At 35.1% G+C, this 22,082-nt stretch overlaps 1 protein-coding gene across 1 annotated transcript; it reads left to right on the forward strand.

Moving 5' to 3' along the window:
- The first annotated feature begins 12,988 nt into the window (after positions 1-12,988).
- On the forward strand, positions 12,989-13,537 carry LOC131058428 (uncharacterized). Its single transcript, XM_057992258.2, has one exon. It carries the CDS (start codon positions 12,989-12,991, stop codon positions 13,535-13,537), a length of 549 nt encoding a protein of 182 aa, XP_057848241.2.
- The last annotated feature ends 8,545 nt before the right edge of the window (positions 13,538-22,082 follow it).

The raw sequence follows: 22,082 nt of genomic DNA on the forward strand, positions 1-22,082 counted from the left end.
CAAACTTAATGGCTTCCTTCTAGAGTCTTCTCAAGCCTTTAATGGTTTCCCTTAAAGTCTTCAAACGTAATGGCTTCCTTCTAGAGTCTTCTCAAGCCTTTAATTGTTTCCCTTAAAGTCTTCAAACTTAATGGCTTCTTTCTAGAGTCTTCTTAAGCCTTTAATGGTTTCCCTCAAAGTCTTCAAGCATTTAATGCTTTATCCCCCCTTTTCTCATTTAAATAAAGTAAGATTTATTTAAATAAAATCCAAAATTCACATTCACATTTAAATAAATTAATATTTATTTAAATATCTATCCAAATGCAAATTACACCATTTAATTGAAATAAATGATTTTTTTTAATTGAAAATCCCAAAATTCCTCCCACTTGCATTCTCCAACAAAATCCACTTGCATGCCTAAATCCCTTCTAGATTCTTCTAACTCCTTTTAATTAGCCTAATCATTGTCACATTCCTAAATAAAAGGAAGTCACTTCTCAAAAACCTCCAAAGTGTTCAATAACCATTAAAGGTTTTACGTCTTCAAATGGTTAACCTCTAAAGTCTTCCAAACCATTAAAGGCTCTTACATAACCATTTATGGTTAACTCATCTTTTACCTTTGGTTAGAGACTTTCTTCTAATTTAACCATCCCTTTGACTCATGGGTCTCTTCAAAACATTTATTTCTTTGACTAAGGTAACCATTAACCATTGCGCATTCATTCATCCCTTGGATAAAAGGAATATCCATTAACCTAACCCTAACCCAACCCCCTAGGGTAACCATCATGTCCCCTCAAGCATTTAATGCTCCCTATCTCTCCTCTCAAGCCTCCTCATGGTGACACTTGTCAACATGGGATTGGGTTGAAAGTCTCACATGGATTGAATATCTTTCAATCCTAACCCTTGTTAAGATTGCCCAATCTTAACCCTTCATTTCCCCATTTCTTCTATAAATAGAACCCTTCTCCTCAAGCAAAGGAGGAAGCATTAGAGTATTGTTACTATACTGGTATTAGCATAGAGCTTTCTCATAGCATTACTATCTACACTTGCATAACATTTGTTTATCATATCCAACCATCTTGAATCTCCATATGACATCCATAACTAGTGCTAAAAGCTGAGAGATACACTCATTTCAGACTTGGAGAGGGGAGAAACAAGGGAGAATCATCAAAAGGCATCATAGAAGCATCTTAGGGAGGCTCTTCTTCTTTCTTTTGTTTTTTTAAACTTCTTTCATTCTTTTTGAAATCTCTTTTGATATGTTTGGAATGATTTTTAGTTCTTTGTTTTGGTTTTATGGTTGAAACTAACTTATTAACATTGAACTTTGTTGTTGCCTTGTTCCCATTTCCACAACATCATAAAGTATCATCCAAATAGAACCATCTCTGGCATATAATAGAAAATAGTCCTTTCCTATTCCAATCAAAAGGATTTTTATCCCTTCTCCAAGCAGGCATATACCTTTGGAAAAGACTTATGAGATTAATCCTATATTTCTTAGGAACACTAGGAGATTAATAAAAGGATTCCATTTTCTAGAAAATATAAACACTTCTACCTTTTCCTCTCTATAACCTTTCAACTTAAAAATGCCACTTGGATAAGAGATATCTAGTCCAATTTTAGTTAAATTTATCAAATTCCCAACAAATTGTTTGCAAAGGGTTGGGTCAATGCCATACCCATCCATGTATTTGTCTAATTTTGCCCTCATGTTTGAGTAAAAACACAAATTTGGGTCGCACTTTTGACCAACAAAATAATTTCTAGCAAAACACATTCATTAAATAAATAGTTTTGGGTAAAATAGTTTCATTTGAAATCACGTGGCCTATATATGACACACAATTTCACGAGAAACCCTTTTTTTCTAAAACTATAGAATATTTTTTTTCTATTGAAAATTTGAATCATGGTTGAATTTATGTGTAACATTTTGGGCAACACATTTTCAGTTGAAACCCTTTCAACCAAAACTGCCTATGTGACAGTTCAATCTTTCTTTTGGAGCATATCTAGAAAAATTTCAGCTTCAACTCTAAATTTCTCCAACTAGAGGTGCTTTCATAAAAATATAAAAATATCCTTTTCTGGAGCTTAGAATATAGAACCCAATTTATTTATTTTGATATTTTGATTAGTATTATTATGATTTTTAAAATTTTATTGTAAGTAGGTTTTTATAATCAAACATGAAGTTGATTAGAAATTAAAAAAATATTAAAATATATCTAAGAATTTTGAAAAATATATAGTACATTAATAGAGAGAATCTTCTCCAAAAGGGTATATTTTTTAAATGATTAAAAAATTAGATAAAAATTGACATTCCATGAAAACTATGACATTTTTGATGAAGTTTGAATTTAAAATATTATTACAAAAAAAATTATTCATTCAAATTTTTTTAATTGAAGTTAGATATTTATGGCAACGGGGGAGAGGGGGCGAGGGGATGTGAGGGGCGATGGGTGATGGAGTTACCTAGCAAAAAGATTGTTTACCTTTTTTTTGTGATGTCCCATTGACTTGAAAATTTCTTAAATTTTATAACAATTCATATTCTACTATCAAATTTATTTATTTTTTGGTCGATGAATGCTTTTGACTAGAGCTATGAACTAGTGAGGCCATAACTAGAGCTATGAACTAGTGAGGCCATATTTTTTAGGGACCTCATCCTCTGATGTTGGGATTAACCCCAAACTATTTTGTATCATCCTTTCCTCAATCACTTCCATCTCACCTCCTTATTTCTCCTCTCCTTGTCACCTGCCTCCCCCCCCCCCCCTCTCTCTCTCTCTCTCTCCATATTTTGCCACTCATTTATCTCTCCTCCCTCCTTATCTCTCCTACTCCGGTTGCCTACCTTCTACGTGGATCTGTCGGTGAGGTCTTAACACCTCTTTTTTGTGTTTCTCTTTTCATGGTGCAGATGTGGCAATGACTATGTAGGGCTATTGGCAGTCAACCTCCCCTCCGGCTAACACCACTAGCACCTTCCTTTGGTCTCTACTATGCCCGAACATCAATTTCATCTATCACATGCAGGTCTAATTGCTCAACTTGTACACCTACAGTGAGTTTCGTAACCAACAATGTCTGCATTAGCTACCTTTATTTATCCACCATGGTTTGGGTGAGATTCAAACCAAAGAAGTAGTGTTGCCACTAACTTGCAACCATCGTTGCACTATGGGATCGTCCCCTTTGCTATCAATTTTATTAAAAAATACATCAAACCAATTTTAAAAAATAAACTACAAGCATAAAATTTATCAAGAGTTCTACATTTCATTAGTTTATGTAATTTTGAAATTCAAAACATAAAATTTACTTTTATGTGGTTGAAGCTAAAAATTCAAGTATTTGTGTTGGCCATTTCCTTTATAAAAGTGTGACACATTTTTTTACTTGTATCCATCCATATTGAAGTTGTAGAACTTATAAAAGATAAAGAGTGCATTAGTTGGGACCTAAAAATCTCTTCCCTTGAAGATAATAAAAAGAGAGAATTTAAAATAAAAAGTTAGCTGTAGGAAAAAAATAGCTTTGGCTCAAGCCTTACAATGCAAAATTTTATCTAGCAAAAAGGAGGATTGTTAGAAGGAAGAAGCTTATTATAACAATCCTTAACATAGTAGAAAATCATCCTTTCCTATAGCCAATCAAAAATATCACCATCCCTACTCCATATAAGATTGAAAATTGGAAAAGAGTTGTGGAATGAATCCTATATTTTTTACGAACGTCAAGAGATTGAGAAAAATATTTCCTCTTTCTTGAAATATGAAAACTTCCACCTTTTCCTTCTAGTAGTTTTTCACCTTAAAAATATCAATTACAGAGGAAATATCTAGTTTGATATGCGTTGAAAATACATCAAGCTCCTAACAAGTTGTTTGTAAAAGGTCAGAACAACATCATCCCCATCCATACCTTTAGTTAATTTTACAATTATTTCTATATTGGAGTTGTAGAACTAGAAAGATAAAGAGTGCATTAGTTGGGACCTAAAAATCCCAAAATAATATATTTAGACCAAGCCTTATAATGCAAAATTTTATCCTAGTAGAAAGGAGAAGGATTATTAGAAGGAAGAATCTTACTATAAACATCCTTTACATGATGGACACTTGTTACTTCCTATTAAAAATCAAATATACAATCATCCATAATCCAGTTAGGCCTAAAACTTTGTAAAATAGTTGTGATATGAATCTTATATTCCTCTATAACATCAAAAGATAGAGGAAAATATTTCAAATTGAAAATATGAATATTTCCAATGTTTCCTCTCAATATTCTTTCACTTTAAAAACAACAATTGCATAAGAGTTATCTAATTTGGTATGAGTCAAATATATCAAATTCCTATCAACTTTTTTCTAAAGTTTTGGATTAACATTTTCCCATTCATGTATTTGGTCAAATTTGCAATTGTTTTCATATTGGAGTTATGAAACTTGTGGAATCCTCCATCTTAAATTCAATCAAAAAATACTTAGCATACTTAATTTGTGCAAGGAAGATACCATATTCTTTTTTCCGTGCCTCAAAACTAATATTAAAGTAATGAAGAATCCCCAAATTTGTTACTTCAAATATTTCCTTTGACCTTGAATTGATGTCAATGATATGATATTCATTTTCTCTATGATAATGATTCATTAATATAAAGTACAATAATTATTGTGTATGTTGAATTGTGACCTATTTGTAAACCCTAACAAAACCAACCACTAACCCTAGATCTACAAATGCATTGAACAAACAATCAATAGAGAACTATCATGGAATGTAAGTAAAGCATAAAACAACCAATATTATACCTTTACATCCATGATAGGCTTGTCTCCATTGTTCTCCTATTCTCCGTGATCTTGTGTTTGATGGTGTTTCTCTCAGACTTGTGTTGCACTTGCACAAGAGATCGAGGAAGAATGAATGTGGTTGTGATGATGTAAGGTTATGCTTGTGATGATGTATGCTCTAGCTATATTTTGGTAGAGTGTAGGTATGCTCAAGCTATGTGTGTTGTAGTATGAGAGGATAAAGCCTCTTTTATAAAGATCACCCTAAAAATGGAGGTCTTAGATTAAGAGGTGGAAAGGTAAAGAAAATCAATAGGATTTGAGGGTAGGTAAAGATGAAGGGAGGAGATTAAGAGGTGAGTTGACTTTAGAGAAAACAAAAAGTGAATGAAGAGACAATTGATAGTTGTCACATGCCTACAAATTTAGATTATGATCCATATGAACAAGTTGGAGGGTTAAGATTTAAAGAGGAAAAAGACAAGTGAATCAATTAAAAATAAATCATAATATTTATTTAATTAATAGTGGAAGAGGCTAATGAGATAAATAAAAAGATAAATAATATTTATTTAATTAATAGAAGACAATAGGATAAAATAATTAAATAAATAATAAATATTTATTTAACTAAAGGCCAATTTTAGGTGTCTACAATTATTACTCTTCCTCATTTGAAGGTATTCACATATAATAAGTTGTGATTATGAAGGATATTTTCAAAACCCTCAAATTTGAAGTATTAACCAATTCTCACACACCTAGAGTTCTTACACGTGTTTTTCATTGTTGGGTGAAAATTTTGTAAACTAGGGAAGTTCACAAAATTGTGGTTTCAACCACAGTATGTGAGATTAAATATCTCCTAATTATAAGGGAAGGCTCCCCCTTTTGCTTACTACTCTCTTTTATTTAGAAAAAAATACAAAATATGATTCTTAATCTAAACTTGGGCGATACATTTAGAATAGATGTTATTCTTTTCTCTCTTTTTTTAGAAAATAAGTTACAATTTTGAGCAGCAAGAATTAATACAACTTTGAAGTTACTACAAAATAACCTAAAGCATGCTAATGAACACAAATAAAGAGAAACAAAGTTTCCATAAAGGCACAAAGTCTTACAATCACTACAATCTTATCTAGCTTCTAAAAATAGCTTTTGTAACCCACGATATTTTATCAAGATAACAAAGCAAAGCACAAAGTCTTTGTATTGATATCTAATTACAATTTTGATAATCTTTTCTCAAAATAAAAAAATGAAGCTCGAAGTCTTCAAATCACTACCTCTTGTACTAATTACTAATTCTATTTAACAAGCACTAAAATGTAACACAAAGTTTACAAATAAAAAATTGTTCTACTCTTTAATAATGCTTTCCCACAATGCTTTTACTAAATCAAAACAAGATTTAATAAGAATGATACAAGAACACTCTCACCATAAATCACAATAAATCCAACATAAAGTCTAAATGCTAAAGATGTCTTCTTTTTTGATCAATTTTGTAAAATAACAGTATGAACTCAAAGTTTCACTTTGCTCTTTATTTCAGCAAAGTTTTTTCGCAAAAGATTAAAGATGATAATTACAATGAGCAACCTCACATATATAGGTGAGGTGCAATGAGCTAATCTAAGAAAACTATGTGTTGGTGTAATTATTTATTCATCTTGGATATAATTACACTTTACTTAAGTTTACTTAGGTACATTCATAACATTGTAGTTTGCATATGAGACACTTAGGGAGATGTGCTACACTGGGAGTGTGTATGTAGGAGAATGTCCATGGTGTGATCTTGTTATTACTTTATCATATCCACTTATTGTGGAGTGATAATTCCACCTTCGGTGGGTGATCCACCTCATGTGGAATATTTCACTATTTCTCCTACCTACCCCTACCTACCCCTGCATCTCATTGAGACACATGTCATCATTGTGTGCTCTGTTGTCTCTTAGCCTTGCCTTTATAAGTAGACTCATCTACTTTGTATGTAACGATTCTTGATGATCCAGTTGATCTCTTTTGCATTATTGATGAGAATACAGTTTATTCTTGTCATATTTTATCTCTCTCATCATTGTGCTATCTATTGGTCTCTTTGATCTTGGTTGCTTCAAGCATTATCTCACACTATGAGTAAATCAAAGAAGATTCCCATTTGACTTGGAACTCATGCATGTTCTAGATGCAAAAACTTGAATATAAAATGACACTTGTGGTGTCAAAATCTAACTGCAAAAATGCACCTACTATTTTAGAAATATGAAAACTACTAAGTGTCACCAGACACTCCATTATGATCTTGCTTCATGAATTATTTGAAATTTTGAAGAGAAATCTTCATCTATTCTTTAGCAGGTCCCTTGGTATGGTTTGTGATAACTTTGACTCGAGTGATCAAATCTCTGAGGCTTACATAATACTTTTTGTGCTTCTTTAGAAGAGAAGCCAACTTATCCATATTGACTTGAATGACCATTAATTTATCAATGAAAGATATGGATAAAAATTCTTTATCCACCTCTTCTCTAGTGAGCAAATTGAATTATTTGATAATAACATCTTCATGAAGAGGTTTTTGGTTCTCATCAAGGAATGTACAAGGAAGTGCTGATATCTTTTTAATGATCTCCTTTCCTTTTTCATTACATTCCCTTTGAGCCTTTCTCATATCCTTGATAAGAATTTACAGGGTTTTCATTTGATGTTCTAGTGCTTCCCTTTGTTCAATGTACATATCCCTTGAAGGAAGCACTCCATTATCAACTAAAACATCTAATTGAAAATATTGTAACTTCAACCGTGAGTCAAAGTCCTTCTCTTGTGTCTCTAACTCTTGCGAGAATAGGTCCAATGTTTGATCTATCTTGGACTTAACACCCTCCAGATTATTGATTAAGACAACTGTGGAACTTATGAGATGTGTTCCCTAACTAAGTATCCTATCCATCCACTCACCAACTGTTCTTCCTCGTGAATTTATTTTCTCGACCTGCTTAATGATTTGTTCATCAATTGATGAGGTGACTGGCTCGATTATTTTTGAAGACTTCGTTAATTTGATCAACACATTGGTGAGTTGTTCTACCTATTTCTTTAGTTTATCCTTCTTAACCTTTTCCTCATTATACCTCACCACAAGATTATCAAAAGAAGATTGAGAATCTTCTACTATTCTTTCATGAGTTTGCTTACCCAAATCAATCCTCTTAATAACATAATCTATAGGCTGAATCTTGTCTATATCTATATCAGGAGGAGGAATCGCCATTTCTACATACTTGTTCTTTGACTTGTCCACCTTTATCCTAGATAAAGTTTTGGCTTTCTTTGTACCCTTGTGTTTAACAAGAACCAACTAGCTAAAGTCAAATTCATCTAGGGAGATGGATTTATTTTTCCTCTTAGGAGTGCTAGAAACTAACCAGGGTGTCAAAGGTGTATCACCTTCTACTCTTGTGGTCAATACCTGAGATGCAAGCTCTTGATTCTGTATGTTTATGGTCACAATAAGAGGAGTGGTAGTGACTATTGTAGGTGGATTCTCAACAACTAAAACCTTGGGAGGAAGATCGGTTTTTGACATGAATTTATCAAAATCTTCTAACATAGAGGAAGTCACTTCAGATAAATTAGGAAGGAAAACATTCTCAATGTTATCTTGTGGGGTATCTAGAGTTGACTCATTGGTTATTGTGGAAGGGATGGTCTGAATCACTACACTAGGAGTCTCAGATGCATATGAAATGGTAGAACCAAAAGGAATAGGATTAGAAACATCATGAGATGAAGGAGGAATGATTTATTGTGTTGCTTCAGACTAGGAAGTATTGGGGATTTCTGGTAATCCCTCCTCATCATACTCTTTCTCCTATTCTTCTTCTTCTTCTTCTTGAAGCTCTTTATCAAGCAATTCTTCTTTAGCTTCATCCCGTGTTTGAGTATCCTAGGCCAAGGATTGTTCTTGAATCGTATCCTTACCTTTTCCAACTGTAAATTTGAATTTAGGAGCCTTTGGGGCTGTCGGGTCTTGTTTATTCTTAGTTCTCGATTGTGAAGTTTTCCCAATTGGCCCCACAATGTCATCATCTAATCCAGTTTGAAAAAGTTTTAACTGAATTCCCTATTGTGTCAGCGAGACATTGGTATTGGCAACGATACTCTGAAATCTAGTCTTTATTGAAGTATTTTCCTTTTGGGACCATTCAATAAGAGGCAAGGGTGAATCTGCAACCTTCTTCTTTTCATACATAGGACCAAGCACATCTCCATCATTTTCAAGATCCTCAGGAACATCAGTAAGATTTAGGTTCTCAATTTGATCCACAATAAGGTGAAAGTAGTCAATCCTTCTAATATCTTCTTCTGTTCTACAATCAATCCAAATATCCTCTACTCGGTGAACATGAGTGTAACTTTTCTTAAGTTTGTTCTTTATACCTATTTAGTTAGAGTGTTTCCTGGCCTTGAAGAACCTCATTTTCACTCTTCTCATCTCTTCATCCATGGCTTGGGCCTTGTAGATGGAATTGATTGAATATCTCCCAATAGTGAGAGAAAACATGAAACCATTCCTATGGAAACTAGATTGACGTTCATGCACCACCACCATCTGATGAGCTAGTTCCATGAGTACAATTTTTTCTGATGGGTACCTAGGAAGCATGAAAGGTTCACCATCAAAGCATCCTATTCCAAGATATGTAAAAGTATGGAATTGTAAGAATATGCACCCATATTGGTTCACCACATTCCAAGCTTCATTTGACACTCTCTTCTTTTGAAGATCTTTATCTAACATGCACATATAATGATAAAAGAAATCATCATTTACTCTCCTGAATTGATGTAAACTATTATTGAGGGTCAACTGTAAGTAATAATGATATACACGAATTTGACTCCTTTCTCCTGTGGTAGACAACCTTGGAAAAGGCCTTATTGAGGCTGTTTCATATACTAGATGTGAAGTCATATAGAACTTCAAAGTGGTAGGAACTTTGGTTAACTGCTCACACAAAGAATCACTTATTGGTTTACCCCAATAGATCTTCTTTTTATTTTGCCGGATAATATGGATGTATTGATACATTCACTTATGATAAGTATCTGAAATAGGAAGTCCCTTTGTGAACTCTACTGAGGAGAGTAATCAAATCATTTACCTCTTCAATGAAGTCACTCCGATGAAAAGTTTCAAGCCATCTTGCAATAGTGGGCCTTGGAGTCTTCAACCAGTTATCATTGATGTTTCTTCTACACTTATCTGAGTTACATTGTCATAATATACTTGTACTGACTGCATATCAATATCGGCATATTGATCAATGTAAGGACACTTAAAGATAGTTTCAAACAAATAGTCATCCAATTTGATGAGATTTTTCTTTCCCTCTGCATCCTTGACTAACCTGCTTACTGGATCATATATTTTAGCTAATGCTAACACCAATTCAGGATTTTGTACTGACATTGGAAAATCTGCAACGAAATGAATGCCACTGTTGATGGTTGCCTCTATTTTTTAGTATCGTGGTGGCTCTTTGACTCTCTTCAATAATTCTTTGAGATCTATGTGCCTTATTTTTGTGTCCCTTATGTCATCAATACTAGATGACATAGATGAAGGCATGAAGATCGGATGAGGGTCTTGTTTCTTGAACTTCATTTCTTTCTTGCTTGGTGATGGCTCTGTCATTTGACTCATTATCGTGCTTTAACTCATTAAAACCACGTTATTAGGATTACAAAGCCCAGATTTGTTGATAGAACAAAAATGATTTAGAGTACAAACTGAATTTGTATCTCCAATCTACATGTGTGTGGTTTTGGTGTAAATCAAGCTTATAAGTCCGATTTGCACCAAAAATTGGTGAAAAAAGAAGAAGTGCATTTTGGACTTATAAGTCTGATTTAAACTTGGGAGGCTTAAAATATAAAAATGGTGTAAATCGGTCTTGAGAGTCCAACTTGTACCTAGGAAGATCGAACAATGTCAAATGGTGGTTATCGGGCTTTCAAACCCGATTTACACCATGTAAAAGAGCAAATGAAAGAATACACTACATTTGGTGTATGTTGGGGTTATAACCTCGACATGCACCATGGAAAGGAACTTTGGTGATATGTCAGGTGTATGACTCTAACATGCACCAAATGCAATACTTGAAAAATCTACACATAATTTTTGGTGAGTTTGGTGATGGTGTAGGGTGGGGTATAGCCCCAAAATACACTAAGATGAGACTTTGGTGTATGTCGGGGTTATCACCTCGACCTACACCAAATTACCATGACATATAAAAAATAATGTGTGTTAGACTTGTGCTCTCAACACACATTATATGAAATATGGTGTATGTTGTGAGCACAAGCCCGAAATACATCATATTTCACATAAAACTTCAACAGAAGGGGAACAAACAGTGTATGTTGGGATTAATGCCTGACACACACCAAATTCAAAAAAATGGTGTGTGTCAATTTTTAACCTCTGGCGTACACTAAAAATTAAAAAAAGAAACAATATGAAAAGAGGGAAAGATATACTTGATAAGGAAAGGCTTTGACCTCGTGCAATATTTCTTAAAAACCATTGGAAAACCCTTGAACAATTGAGGGAAAATAGGAAGATAAAAAGGAAAATAAAGAGTAATAAATCAAAGCAAACTCGAACTCACAAGGCAATTAAAGTGCAAGTTCCTGTGAAATAAATGTGTACTTCAGGCTTATAAGTTCGAATTACACATAAAGACTCAAAAATGGTGCAATTAGAACTTATAAGTCCAAAATACATTATTTTAAGAAAAAGAGTGTAGTGTTGGAGTTAAAATCTGATGTTGTACAAGAAAACCAAAGGTGGTGTAAGGTCGGACTTTAAGTCCGACTTTGCACCAAAAGACAAAATATTTGTCTAAATTGTTAATTTTTTCAAATTAACAAACAAAAACTAGATTGAGAAATGGCCACAAAGTTTCCCAATGACTAACGAGGTAGGCAAAATGCCTCAAAAAATGAACCCTTAGATAAATGAGAATGAATTCGAAAATAATTCGTAGGGGTTATCCATTTTTTCCTCTAGGCAAAAAACAGGGATAACATTCATAAATCCTTGTGGTTGTACCATGTTTATTTCCTCTTCGACATCACCACTAATAAAAATATTTTTAACATCCATTTGATGAATTCTCCATGTACAATGTGTTGCAATTTCCAAGATTGTCATAATCGTATTAGTTTTGATAACTAGAGCAAATGTTTCATAATATTCAATGTCTTCATTTTGAGTTTAACCCTTAGCTACTAGCATTTCCTAATATTTCCAACAACATTTTAAATTTTTTATTCTAGACCTATATGTTTCCAACAATAGTTTTATTGTAGACCTTGGTGTAGATGGAGACCTTGGTGTAGGTGTAGATGGAGCAGAGCAAGGAGGAGAAGGGGAGCGGTCAGGCCCAAAATTCATTTTTTTTGGGCGGGAGAACTAGTTCAACAACATGACAGTATGCAACAGGAGATTCAGGGAGCCCTTAGAAGGGGAGAGTTAAGATGGTAAGGAACCCGATGCTTATTTGGATTCGGGGGACCCAGAAGGGGGTCCCAGATCACAAGAAGAGAATATGGTAGCAGACAAGGTGAACGGTTAGGTTCAAAATTTAAACTTGGGAGGCGGCAAACCTGAAGCAGTTCTAGGACAACAAGCGGCTAGTGGTTCAGAGGATCCAGTGAAGAGAAAAGAATCTAATGGGAAGGATCTCGAGACCCCCCTGAATTTAGGGGATCTAAAGGGGGGACCTGGATCAATTGGACACATTGGTAAATGGTCCTCTCTGTTTGGGGTCAAACCCAAAGGTAAGTCGTCTTTGCCCCCGGTTAAAAATACTTCGAATGTTTCCCAGGGAAAGTTTGCCATCTTTGTTCCATATCAAATTATAGATCAAAACATTGCTCGAATGGAAAATACTCTGATTGGCAAATTCTTTGGGACGAGACCGAACATTGAGGTTGTTCGTGGATTTGTTAAGAGGAAATAGAATTTGAAAGGTCAGGTTGATGTGGTCGCTATAAACAAAGGATGTCTTTCCTTCTCTTTCTCTTGTGAGGAGGGTCATAGAAATATCCTCTACAACGGTACTTGGGCGATAGGCAAATATTTAATGTATATCCAGAAATGGTACCCTAATGCAGGAAGAGAGGATAAGTTTGTGGTCCAAGTTCCAGTTTGGATAAAGTTACCTGGGCTCCCTATGGAATATTGGGAGGAAGATGTGTTTGTTGGAATAGCCAATTCTTTCGGGGAGCTTATCGCCATTGATCCAGTTATGGCATCCAGAAGAAGACTTATTTATGCTAGAATTTGTGTAGGAGTTGAGCCCGAAATGGATATGCCAGAGGAAATAGAGATAGAATCAAAACTAGGCAAACCGATGCAGAATATTGTTTATGAATCAATCCCTTTTGCATGCTTTCACTGTAAGAAAGTTGGGAACTGGGCTAAAAAATGCCCAAGTAATGTGGTCAAATCTCAATCCCAAACTAAAGTGTGGAAAAAGGTGGACAACTCTTTGAAAGCCTCGCCTTCTGATGGACTGGATCAGGAGAAACAGTCCCGGGTAGGAAGAACAAAGAAGGTGTTAGTCAGAGAGTTGGGAAATGAAACGAAGAAAGGAGATAATGATAATATCTTCCATCAGGAAAAGGAGTAGGAGAATAGTGGAAAGGATTCAAATGATGGAGAAAGAGAGTCACAAGTCAATAGTCAAAATAAGGAAAAGGATAAGACAAAACAAAATTTAGATCAGAATGAGAAAAGGAATAACAGTTAGATGGATAAGGAAGTTAGTCAATCCAAAGATAACAAAGAAGAGGGAGACAATTTTAACTCAGTATCAAAATCATCCGAGTCATAAAATGGAGCAGGCTGGATCCAAGATGCACAACCTGATAATATCTTTGAACAAGGGCTATCAGAGATTTCATTAGCCTCTCCAGCTCAGGTAAAGACTTTTCCAGAGGAAAATGAACCAAGATGGGGAGATGAGGAAGACATCAAAAAGGCATTGGGAAAGAGTGAGTCAAAGCATGAAGAAGAAGAAGTAATGGAGGATAAAAGAAAGAATAAGAACCAAAAAAAGAATAATAACAGCAACAACAATAATACATCCACCAGAAATGTTTGAAGTAGACTAGGGGATGTGGGAGATTAGCATACTTCTCTAGGAAGATACTCAAATGCAAAGAAGAGGACCATGGAAACAAGCAAGAATATAGCAGACGAGACTCAAAGAACCATCTTTGAGGTAGGTATTTCTAAAAAACCATGAAGATTATCTCCTGGAATATTCAAGGATTGAATAATCCTCACAAACATGATTTAATTAAAAGTATGATTAGAGACAAAAACCTGGATATTTTTTTTATTCAAGAAACTAAAATGTCTAAGGATAAGGTTGAAGGCTTGAAAATGTTTAGTAATGGAGGAGTTAGCAGTGGTAGTTCAGAAGGAGCTTTGGGAGGTATTGTTACTTTCTGGAATAAAAATAATGTAGAGGGAGAAGTGTTGATTTAGAACAACAATCGAGCTTGTATTAGATTTAAGCATTTGAAAGAGGGAACCTCATGGGTCTTAACTAATGTGTATGCCCCTAAAACTAAGATTGGCAAAAGTGATTTTTGGAAAAGGTTATCCTTGTTTAGAAGTAGGTTTTTTGAAGATGGGTGGATGATTATGGGGGACTTCGACACCCCTTTGAAGGAAAATGAGAAAAAGGGAGGGAGCCAAACCAATCTGGAAAGTAGATTGGATTTAATGGACTTCATCAATAATAATGCTCTCCATGACTTGGATTTGCAAGGAGTTAAATACACCTGGACTAATAGAAGGAGCGGTGAGGACTTAATTCAGGTTAGGCTTGATAGAGCTCTTATTTATCTGGATTGGTTTAGTTTTTACTTTTGTTCTTTATCAGCTCACATAAGGGCATGATCGGATCACTATTCTATATCCTTCATGGCTAATGCCAAGAAGGGAAGAAGACACTTCCCTTATATATTTGAGAGAATGTGGACTAAACACCTGGATATGGAAAGCAAAATCAAGGATGGTGGCAGGTTAGAATTGAAGGTAATGCTATGTATAAGGTGGTCAAAAAGTTGAAGTTTGTGAAAGATAATGTTAAAAGGTGGAATAAGGAATGCTTTGGGAACATCTTTGTTTCTAAAGCCACTATTCTCTTAGATCTGAAAGATATACAGGATGAGATTCAAAATAATGGATATACTAAGGTATAAAGAGATGTTGAAGATGAGACTCTAATGAAATATCATGACATAATAGCAAAAGAATAAACTTTCTGGAAACAAAGGTCAAGAAATCTTTGGTTGAAGGAAGGGGACAAAAATACTAAATACTTTCATATGTCCACTTTAAAACACAAGGCCATCAATAGGATATCATAGATTAAAGTTAATGGTAGAACTGTTGAAGATGCAGAATCTATGAGGAAGGCTGCCATGGAGTTTTTCTCCAACCTCCTTTCTAAGGATCAAAATTTGGATATGCAAGCTCAAAAGGACCTAATGGATTGCATCCCCTCTATCTTGGATGTAGATGAGAACTCATATCTAACTGCTATCCCATCCAATGATGAGATTTTGAAAGTTGTCAACTCCTTTGAAGGTAACATGGCTCCGGGCCCGGATTGTTTTCCCATGTTATTTTTTCAAGTGTATTGGCATATTGTTATAAATGATGTTTCCAGAGCTGTGAAAGAGTTTTTTGGTGCTAGAAGAATTTTGAAATAACTAAATGGCACTTTTATTGCCCTTATTCCAAAAAAGATGGGAGCCGATTCCATGGATCTATTTAGACCTATAAGCCTTTGCAACTCTTTGTACAAGATCATCTCTAAGGTTCTGACTTTTGGAATCTTGAAGCTGCTTCCCCCTATCATTTCTCCCCAACAAAGTGGCTTTGTCTCTAGGAGACAAATATTGGATAAAATAATTTCGGTCCATGAAAACATTCACTCTCTTTCCAGTGCTAAAAAAGAAGGCTTTCTTTTGAAACTTGACTTATCCAAAGCCTATGATAGAGTAGACTAGGATTTTATGATGGATGTTCTCTTGGCTTTTGGTTTTTTCTCTAGAAGTATCAGTCTTATTATGCAATTAGTCTCTTCTGCTTCTTTTTCTATCTTAACCAATGGGTCTCCTTCCCCCTTCTTCAAGTCGTCAAGAGGTCTCAGACAGGGAGATCCTCTATCCCCGGTTATTTTTATTATCATGGTGGAATGTCCGAGGAGATGCATTGGAAATCTTTTTGAGAAGGGAGAGTTTTGTGGGTTGAAACCATCTCCAGCGGATCAAGTCTTCTCCTATCAGCAGTTTGTGGATGATTCTATAATTATGGGGAAGGCTTCAGTGCAAGATTCTTGGAGTTTAAAGAAAGCATTGGATAGTTAAGGGACAACTACTGGGCAACTTATAAATTGGTCTAAAATCTTTGTTTATTTCATCAATACTCCAGAAAAGAAGACAGATAAAAATAAGCAACATTTTGGGGTGTCAATTGGGGAATCTTCCTGCTTCCTATTTGGGGCTCCCTTTATGTCAAGATCCTCTTGATAATTTCTGGGGAGCTCTTGTGGATAAATTTCATAAGAAGTTAGCTGGTTGGAAAGGTTCTCTTCTCAACCAAGCTGGTAAGGTTCATCTTTTGAAACCTACTCTTCAAAGTATTCCTCTTTAAGCCATCAACCTTTTCAAAATTCCCGCCAAGTTTGCGGAGGCTATTGAAAAAATCCAAAGAAATTTTTCTATGGACAGGGGTCGAGGAGAAGAAGAGAATGAATCTGATTGCGTGGGATAAGGTTTTTAAACCTATAAGAAAGGGAGGTCTTGGTCTTAGAAGAATAAGAGGCATGAATGAGTTTCTTATGGCCAAGCAGTTTTGGAGAGGTTATAACAACCAGGGAGAATGGAAACTGATATGGGATAACAAGTATAAAAGACAATATCCTACTCTTCTAAGATTCCTCAATGCGGAAGATATCCTAATTGGATCTAATATCTGGAAAAATGTTTCAAGAACAAGAGATCTAATTACCAAAGGTGTGAAATGGAAGATGGGGAAAGGAAACCTCATTAAATTCTAGGAAGATTCCTGGTTGCTTGACTCCCCGTTGAGTGAAAGTCCTGATTGGGGTAAATTTCAAAATCAGTACAAGGAAAAATATGGCTCTATGGTGGGTGACTATTGGAATGATGGACAGTGGAAGGAATTATCCCAGGTTGATCCCTCCCTTGGTAATCTGAACAAAATTATGAACTCCATGGTGGTGGTGGATGATGAAGACCAACTAATCTGGAAACTTCCAACAATGGTAAATTTTTTGTGGCCTCTCTTTATTATCAATAGTTTTCTAAGGTGGAGAGTCCTTGTTGGGCTAAGGCTTGGGTGAAAGGCCTAATTCCTAAAATTAATATTTTGTTCTGGACTGCCCTTCAAGATAAAATTCTAACTATTGATAACCTTAGAAAAAGAGGTATTTGTATGCCTAGCGTTTGTTTTCTTTGTATGCAGAATGAGGAGACCATTAACCACTTGTTCTTTCATTGTCCCTTCTCTGCTGATATCTAGGGAAGATGTCTAGATCACTTCAATATCAGTTGGAGTTTCCCAGAATCAGTTCAAGAGGTTTTTAATTCTTGGCATCACCCCTCAAGGAATAAGTATACAATTTTGTTATGGAAATTGGCTTTACCCCATATTTGTTGGGGAATATCGAAAGAGAGAAATGAAAGAGTGTTGAGAGAGAAGGTGTCTAAGGCTCAAATTGTTTTTGAGAAAATCAAACGAAACATAGTGGAAAATATTAATATCATAGGTGGTATTGCTAATCCCCAAGATAAGGATAATCAAATAATCTTCAAGAACTGGAGATTAAAGGGATGAGACTTCTTTCAAACTAATCCTAGAGAAGGTGTGAAATAGGAATCTCCCAATGGTTGGATGAAAATCAACTTTGATGGCACTTCAAAGGGTAACCCTGGTAATGCAGGATGTGGATTGGTCTTAAGGGATGAATGGGGAAAATACAAAATCATTAAATGCATACCTATAGGAAATCAAACTAATCATGTTGTTGAGGCTATGGTAGCTTATCATGGGATGGTACTTGCAAAGGAAGCCAATTGCACCAGAGTTTGGTGTGAAGGAGACTCTTTGAATATTATAAACTGTTTGAATAAGGTGTTCCCGCCTTCTTGGTCAATAAACAATGCAATTAAAACAATGAAGAAAATAAGCGACACATTTGATATGTGTGTTTTCACACACGTGTACAAGGAAGCTAACTCGTGTGTTGACTGGGCAGCCAACCTGGCCTGCCGAACTAAGGAAATCATTACAAAAAATGGTGAGAGCAAACTTGCATGTGAGGGGAAATCCTTGTTCGATCTGGACCGTATCCAAATGAGGCAACATGGCATCATCAATCATAATTACTAAATGCTTCTTCCACTTATTTCGATGAAGGCTTACAATGGCGGTGATGAGCATTTATTTAAGTGTCTTATCATATTAACTGGGCACAGATTCAGGGCTATTTTTTGGGACAATAATAGAAACCAAAGAAGAAAAATCAGAGCAGAGAGTAGGAAATCTAGTGACTGTGAAGGAAAAATGGGAGGGAACAAAAAAAGGTTTGAACCAACCTCATGTTCGGATTGGAAGAAGAACAGAGAGGTTTGGGAGATTCTAGGGTTTAAGTGTGTTTATGGAGAGGCTTAGTGGCAAAGACCCAATGGTCACTAAGCACTTTATAAAGAATTAGAAGAGTGGCAAATTTTTGGTGGGCATCTAGATGATGACAGTGGATGAGGAAATTATTGCAGAAGCCACGGGGATGGCGACAAAGGGCATTAAATTCTATACAGATCGTAGTATCTCTGATAAGGTAGGGAACAAATTTCTGTTGGTATTTTCATTATGTTGATATGGTTTTGTCATTGATGTCAACACCTATTAACACTTAACAACTTTGACACTTTGAAGAATCGACAATGTTCACCGGCAAGCAAGTGACTTATGCACAGTCACTGGTATCTGGTACACCGACAAGATATAATGTTCACCGACACTTGGAATGATATGGAAAACACCTAGTTATGTCGAAGACGTCGTTTGGACACTTTGTCTTGGATATTTGTTCATTGGAATATTCATGTTTGCATATTTGCTGTTACCGATAAATAGGTCCAAGATAACCACCGACAGGCTTATCTATTCCAGATCAGCATGACACGCTTTGGAGATGATTTATTATTGTTGTAAATACATCAAGCCGACATGTTGAATTGGTTATTGATTTACTTGTAAAATATTATATTGTAATATCTATTAGAGCCGACCTACTAAAATTGGTCCTAGGTTATGGCATAAATGTAAGATCTTATTTGTAAGATCAAGTGTGGAATGTGAAGGAAGAAATAATTCGGTATATGCGAAAATAAGCAGCGCTTTACACACATATATCATTTGAAGGTTGAAGGAGGATCTTGTGAAGACAATCAGAACTACACCAGTACTGAATCTAGCATAGAAAGATACTATTTTGAGCAGTACATCTTTATTGGATTTAACCATCCAATTGTAGTCAGTGTGACTCCTATTTGTGTTTGAGCAGTGAGCTCTAGGCACTTGGCCTTCTACATGTGCAGACCCCATTTGTATACACATACTATCTACAGTAGTATCATCTGATTGTGGGTAAGGTTTCCCACCGTGGTTTTTCCCCTTACAGGGTTTCCACGTACAAATATTGGTGTTATGTGTTGTGGATGTTATTGTCTTTCTATTTCATGCATTAATCTTTACCGGTACTACAATTAACTGATAAACTGTCTATCGACATAAAGTCTGATTTACCAGTATTAAGCATTAAGGTTGGTTAAGTTGTTTTTGGTTTGAATTTATCTGACAACTGATTCACCCCCCCTCTCAGTTGTCTCTGAGACCTAACAATTAGTATCAGAGACTAGTCCTCTTTTGCAAAAGTTTAACAACTTGAGAAGATCCAATGTCTACTAACTATTTCAGGAATGACACTCCTAAACTTGATGGAACTAACTATGGAATATGGAAGATCGGGATGGAGACACATCTAAATTGCATTGGAAAGGACATCTGGGATGTTACAAAGAATGGTTATACTGCTCCTACTCAGAATCAATCTAATCCACCAAACTTGGCTAAAGATGAGGAAAATGATTGCAAAGCAAGAGAAGCACTTTTGAGCACACTATCAGATCAGAAAATCATGGGATTATCAGATAGGTCTACTGCTAAAGCTATTTGGGATCATTTGGAAACATTGAAGGAAGGAGATTCCACAGTCAAAATTGCAAAACTTGAAAGCTTTCGGGTCAGATATGAAAATCTGAAAATGGAAGAAGATGAAAGGATTTCTGCTTTTATGGAAAGAGTTAATGAAATTGTTTTGGGTATTAAATGTTGTGGAGGAACCTTAAGTGAAGATGAAATTGTTTCAAAATTTTTAAGGGGATTGTCAAGTAACTAGGGATACATTGATTGGAAAACTTTCAGCTTTTGAAATTGAGGAATTTGGTCATGTTGCTACTATAAAGACAGATTTAGCTTTTAAGGCATCAACATCATCTGCACCATCATTTGACAAATCTAATTGGAAAGCCTTTTATGCAAGAGAACTTGAGGAAAGCGGGAGAGAAAATGAAGAACTTGAAAAACTTGAAGCACTATTTGCAAGAAAAATGCCTAAAGGTCCAATTGAAAGTAAGTATGAAGGTAAAGCACCCTTTAAATATTTTAACTATAAGAAGATTGGTCATATGGCTTCTAGATGCCTAGATAGATATGCTAGAATAAGAGAAGAAGCTAGAAGAACATACAAGCCTAACCCTGAATATCAGAGATACAAATTTAAGAAGAATAAAGATAAATCTTGTTATCTTGTTGATGAAGGAGTCACTGATGATTCTGATGAGGATCTGGTAGACAATGGATGGGTTTTTGTTGCTATAATAGAAGATCAACCGACACCTACTGTTCAACCGGTAGAACAAGCCCTGGTAGCTAAAATTGAAGTTAAGGATGAATGGATCATTGGTTCAGGATGTTCACATCACATGACTAGTGATAAAGGTAAATTCTTGAACTTTCAGGAATATAATGGAGGCCTAGTAAGATTTGGAGATGACAAAGCTTGTTTAATCAAAGGAAAAGGTTCAATATCTCTTGATGGTAAGCATAATACTGACAATGTTTACTATGTAGAAGGTTTAAAGCATAATCTCTTGAGTGTTGGCCAATTAGTTGAAAAAGGATTTCAGTTGCAATTCAAGAATAGTAAATGTAAAATTATGAACATAACTGGTTTGGAAATTGCAACCGGTAATCAAACTAGAGGCAACATCTTTCATTTGAATAATGAAAAGACATGCTTGATTGCACACATTGATGAAAGTTGGCTATGGCATAAGAGACTCTGTCATGTAAATTTTGATTGCATGATAAAAATTAGTACTACTAAGGCAGTTAGAGATTTACCTAAGATTGTTAAGTCTAACAATCCGGTATGTAAGGAATATCAATTTGGAAACCCAGTTAGAGCATCTTTTAAAAGTATTCCAAAAAAATCAAATAATTCTCTTGACTTAATTCATACTGATTTATGTGGTCCAGCTAGAACTAAAAGTTTACAAGGTGATAGATATTTCATGTTAATCATTGATGACTATTCTAGAATGTGTTGGGTTACTTTTCTTAGAGAAAAATCAGAAGCATTTGGGAAGTTCAAACTATTCAAAGCAATGGTAGAAAATGAAACCGGCAAGAAAATCAAATTTCTGAGATCAGATCAAGGAGGTGAATTTACATCTAAGGAATTTAATGCATTCTGTGAAGTGAATGGAATCAAAAGACAGTTATCAACACCCCAGACACCACAACAGAATGGAGTTGTAGAAAGAAAAAACAGAACTATCTTGGATGCAGCTAGAAGTATGTTATCAGAAGCAAATCTTCCACATGTATATTGGAGAGAGGCAGTAAGCATAACGGTCTATACATTCAACAAGGTTCACATCAAAGGTGAAACCAATAAGACCCCTCATGAACTATGGTTTGGCATTACTTCTACTCTTAAATATTTCATAATATTTGGTAGTAAATGCTATATTAGAAGAGATGAGTATATTGGCAAATTTGAT

Source organism: Cryptomeria japonica, chromosome 6 (assembly GCF_030272615.1).
Source record: "Cryptomeria japonica chromosome 6, Sugi_1.0, whole genome shotgun sequence".
Taxonomy (NCBI): Eukaryota; Viridiplantae; Streptophyta; class Pinopsida; order Cupressales; family Cupressaceae; genus Cryptomeria; species Cryptomeria japonica.

What these genes read in the sequence shown, in the direction of transcription:
- LOC131058428 (XM_057992258.2), top strand. Translation starts at nt 12,989, where the DNA reads ATGTATATCCAGAAATGGTACCCTAATGCAGGAAGAGAGGATAAGTTT.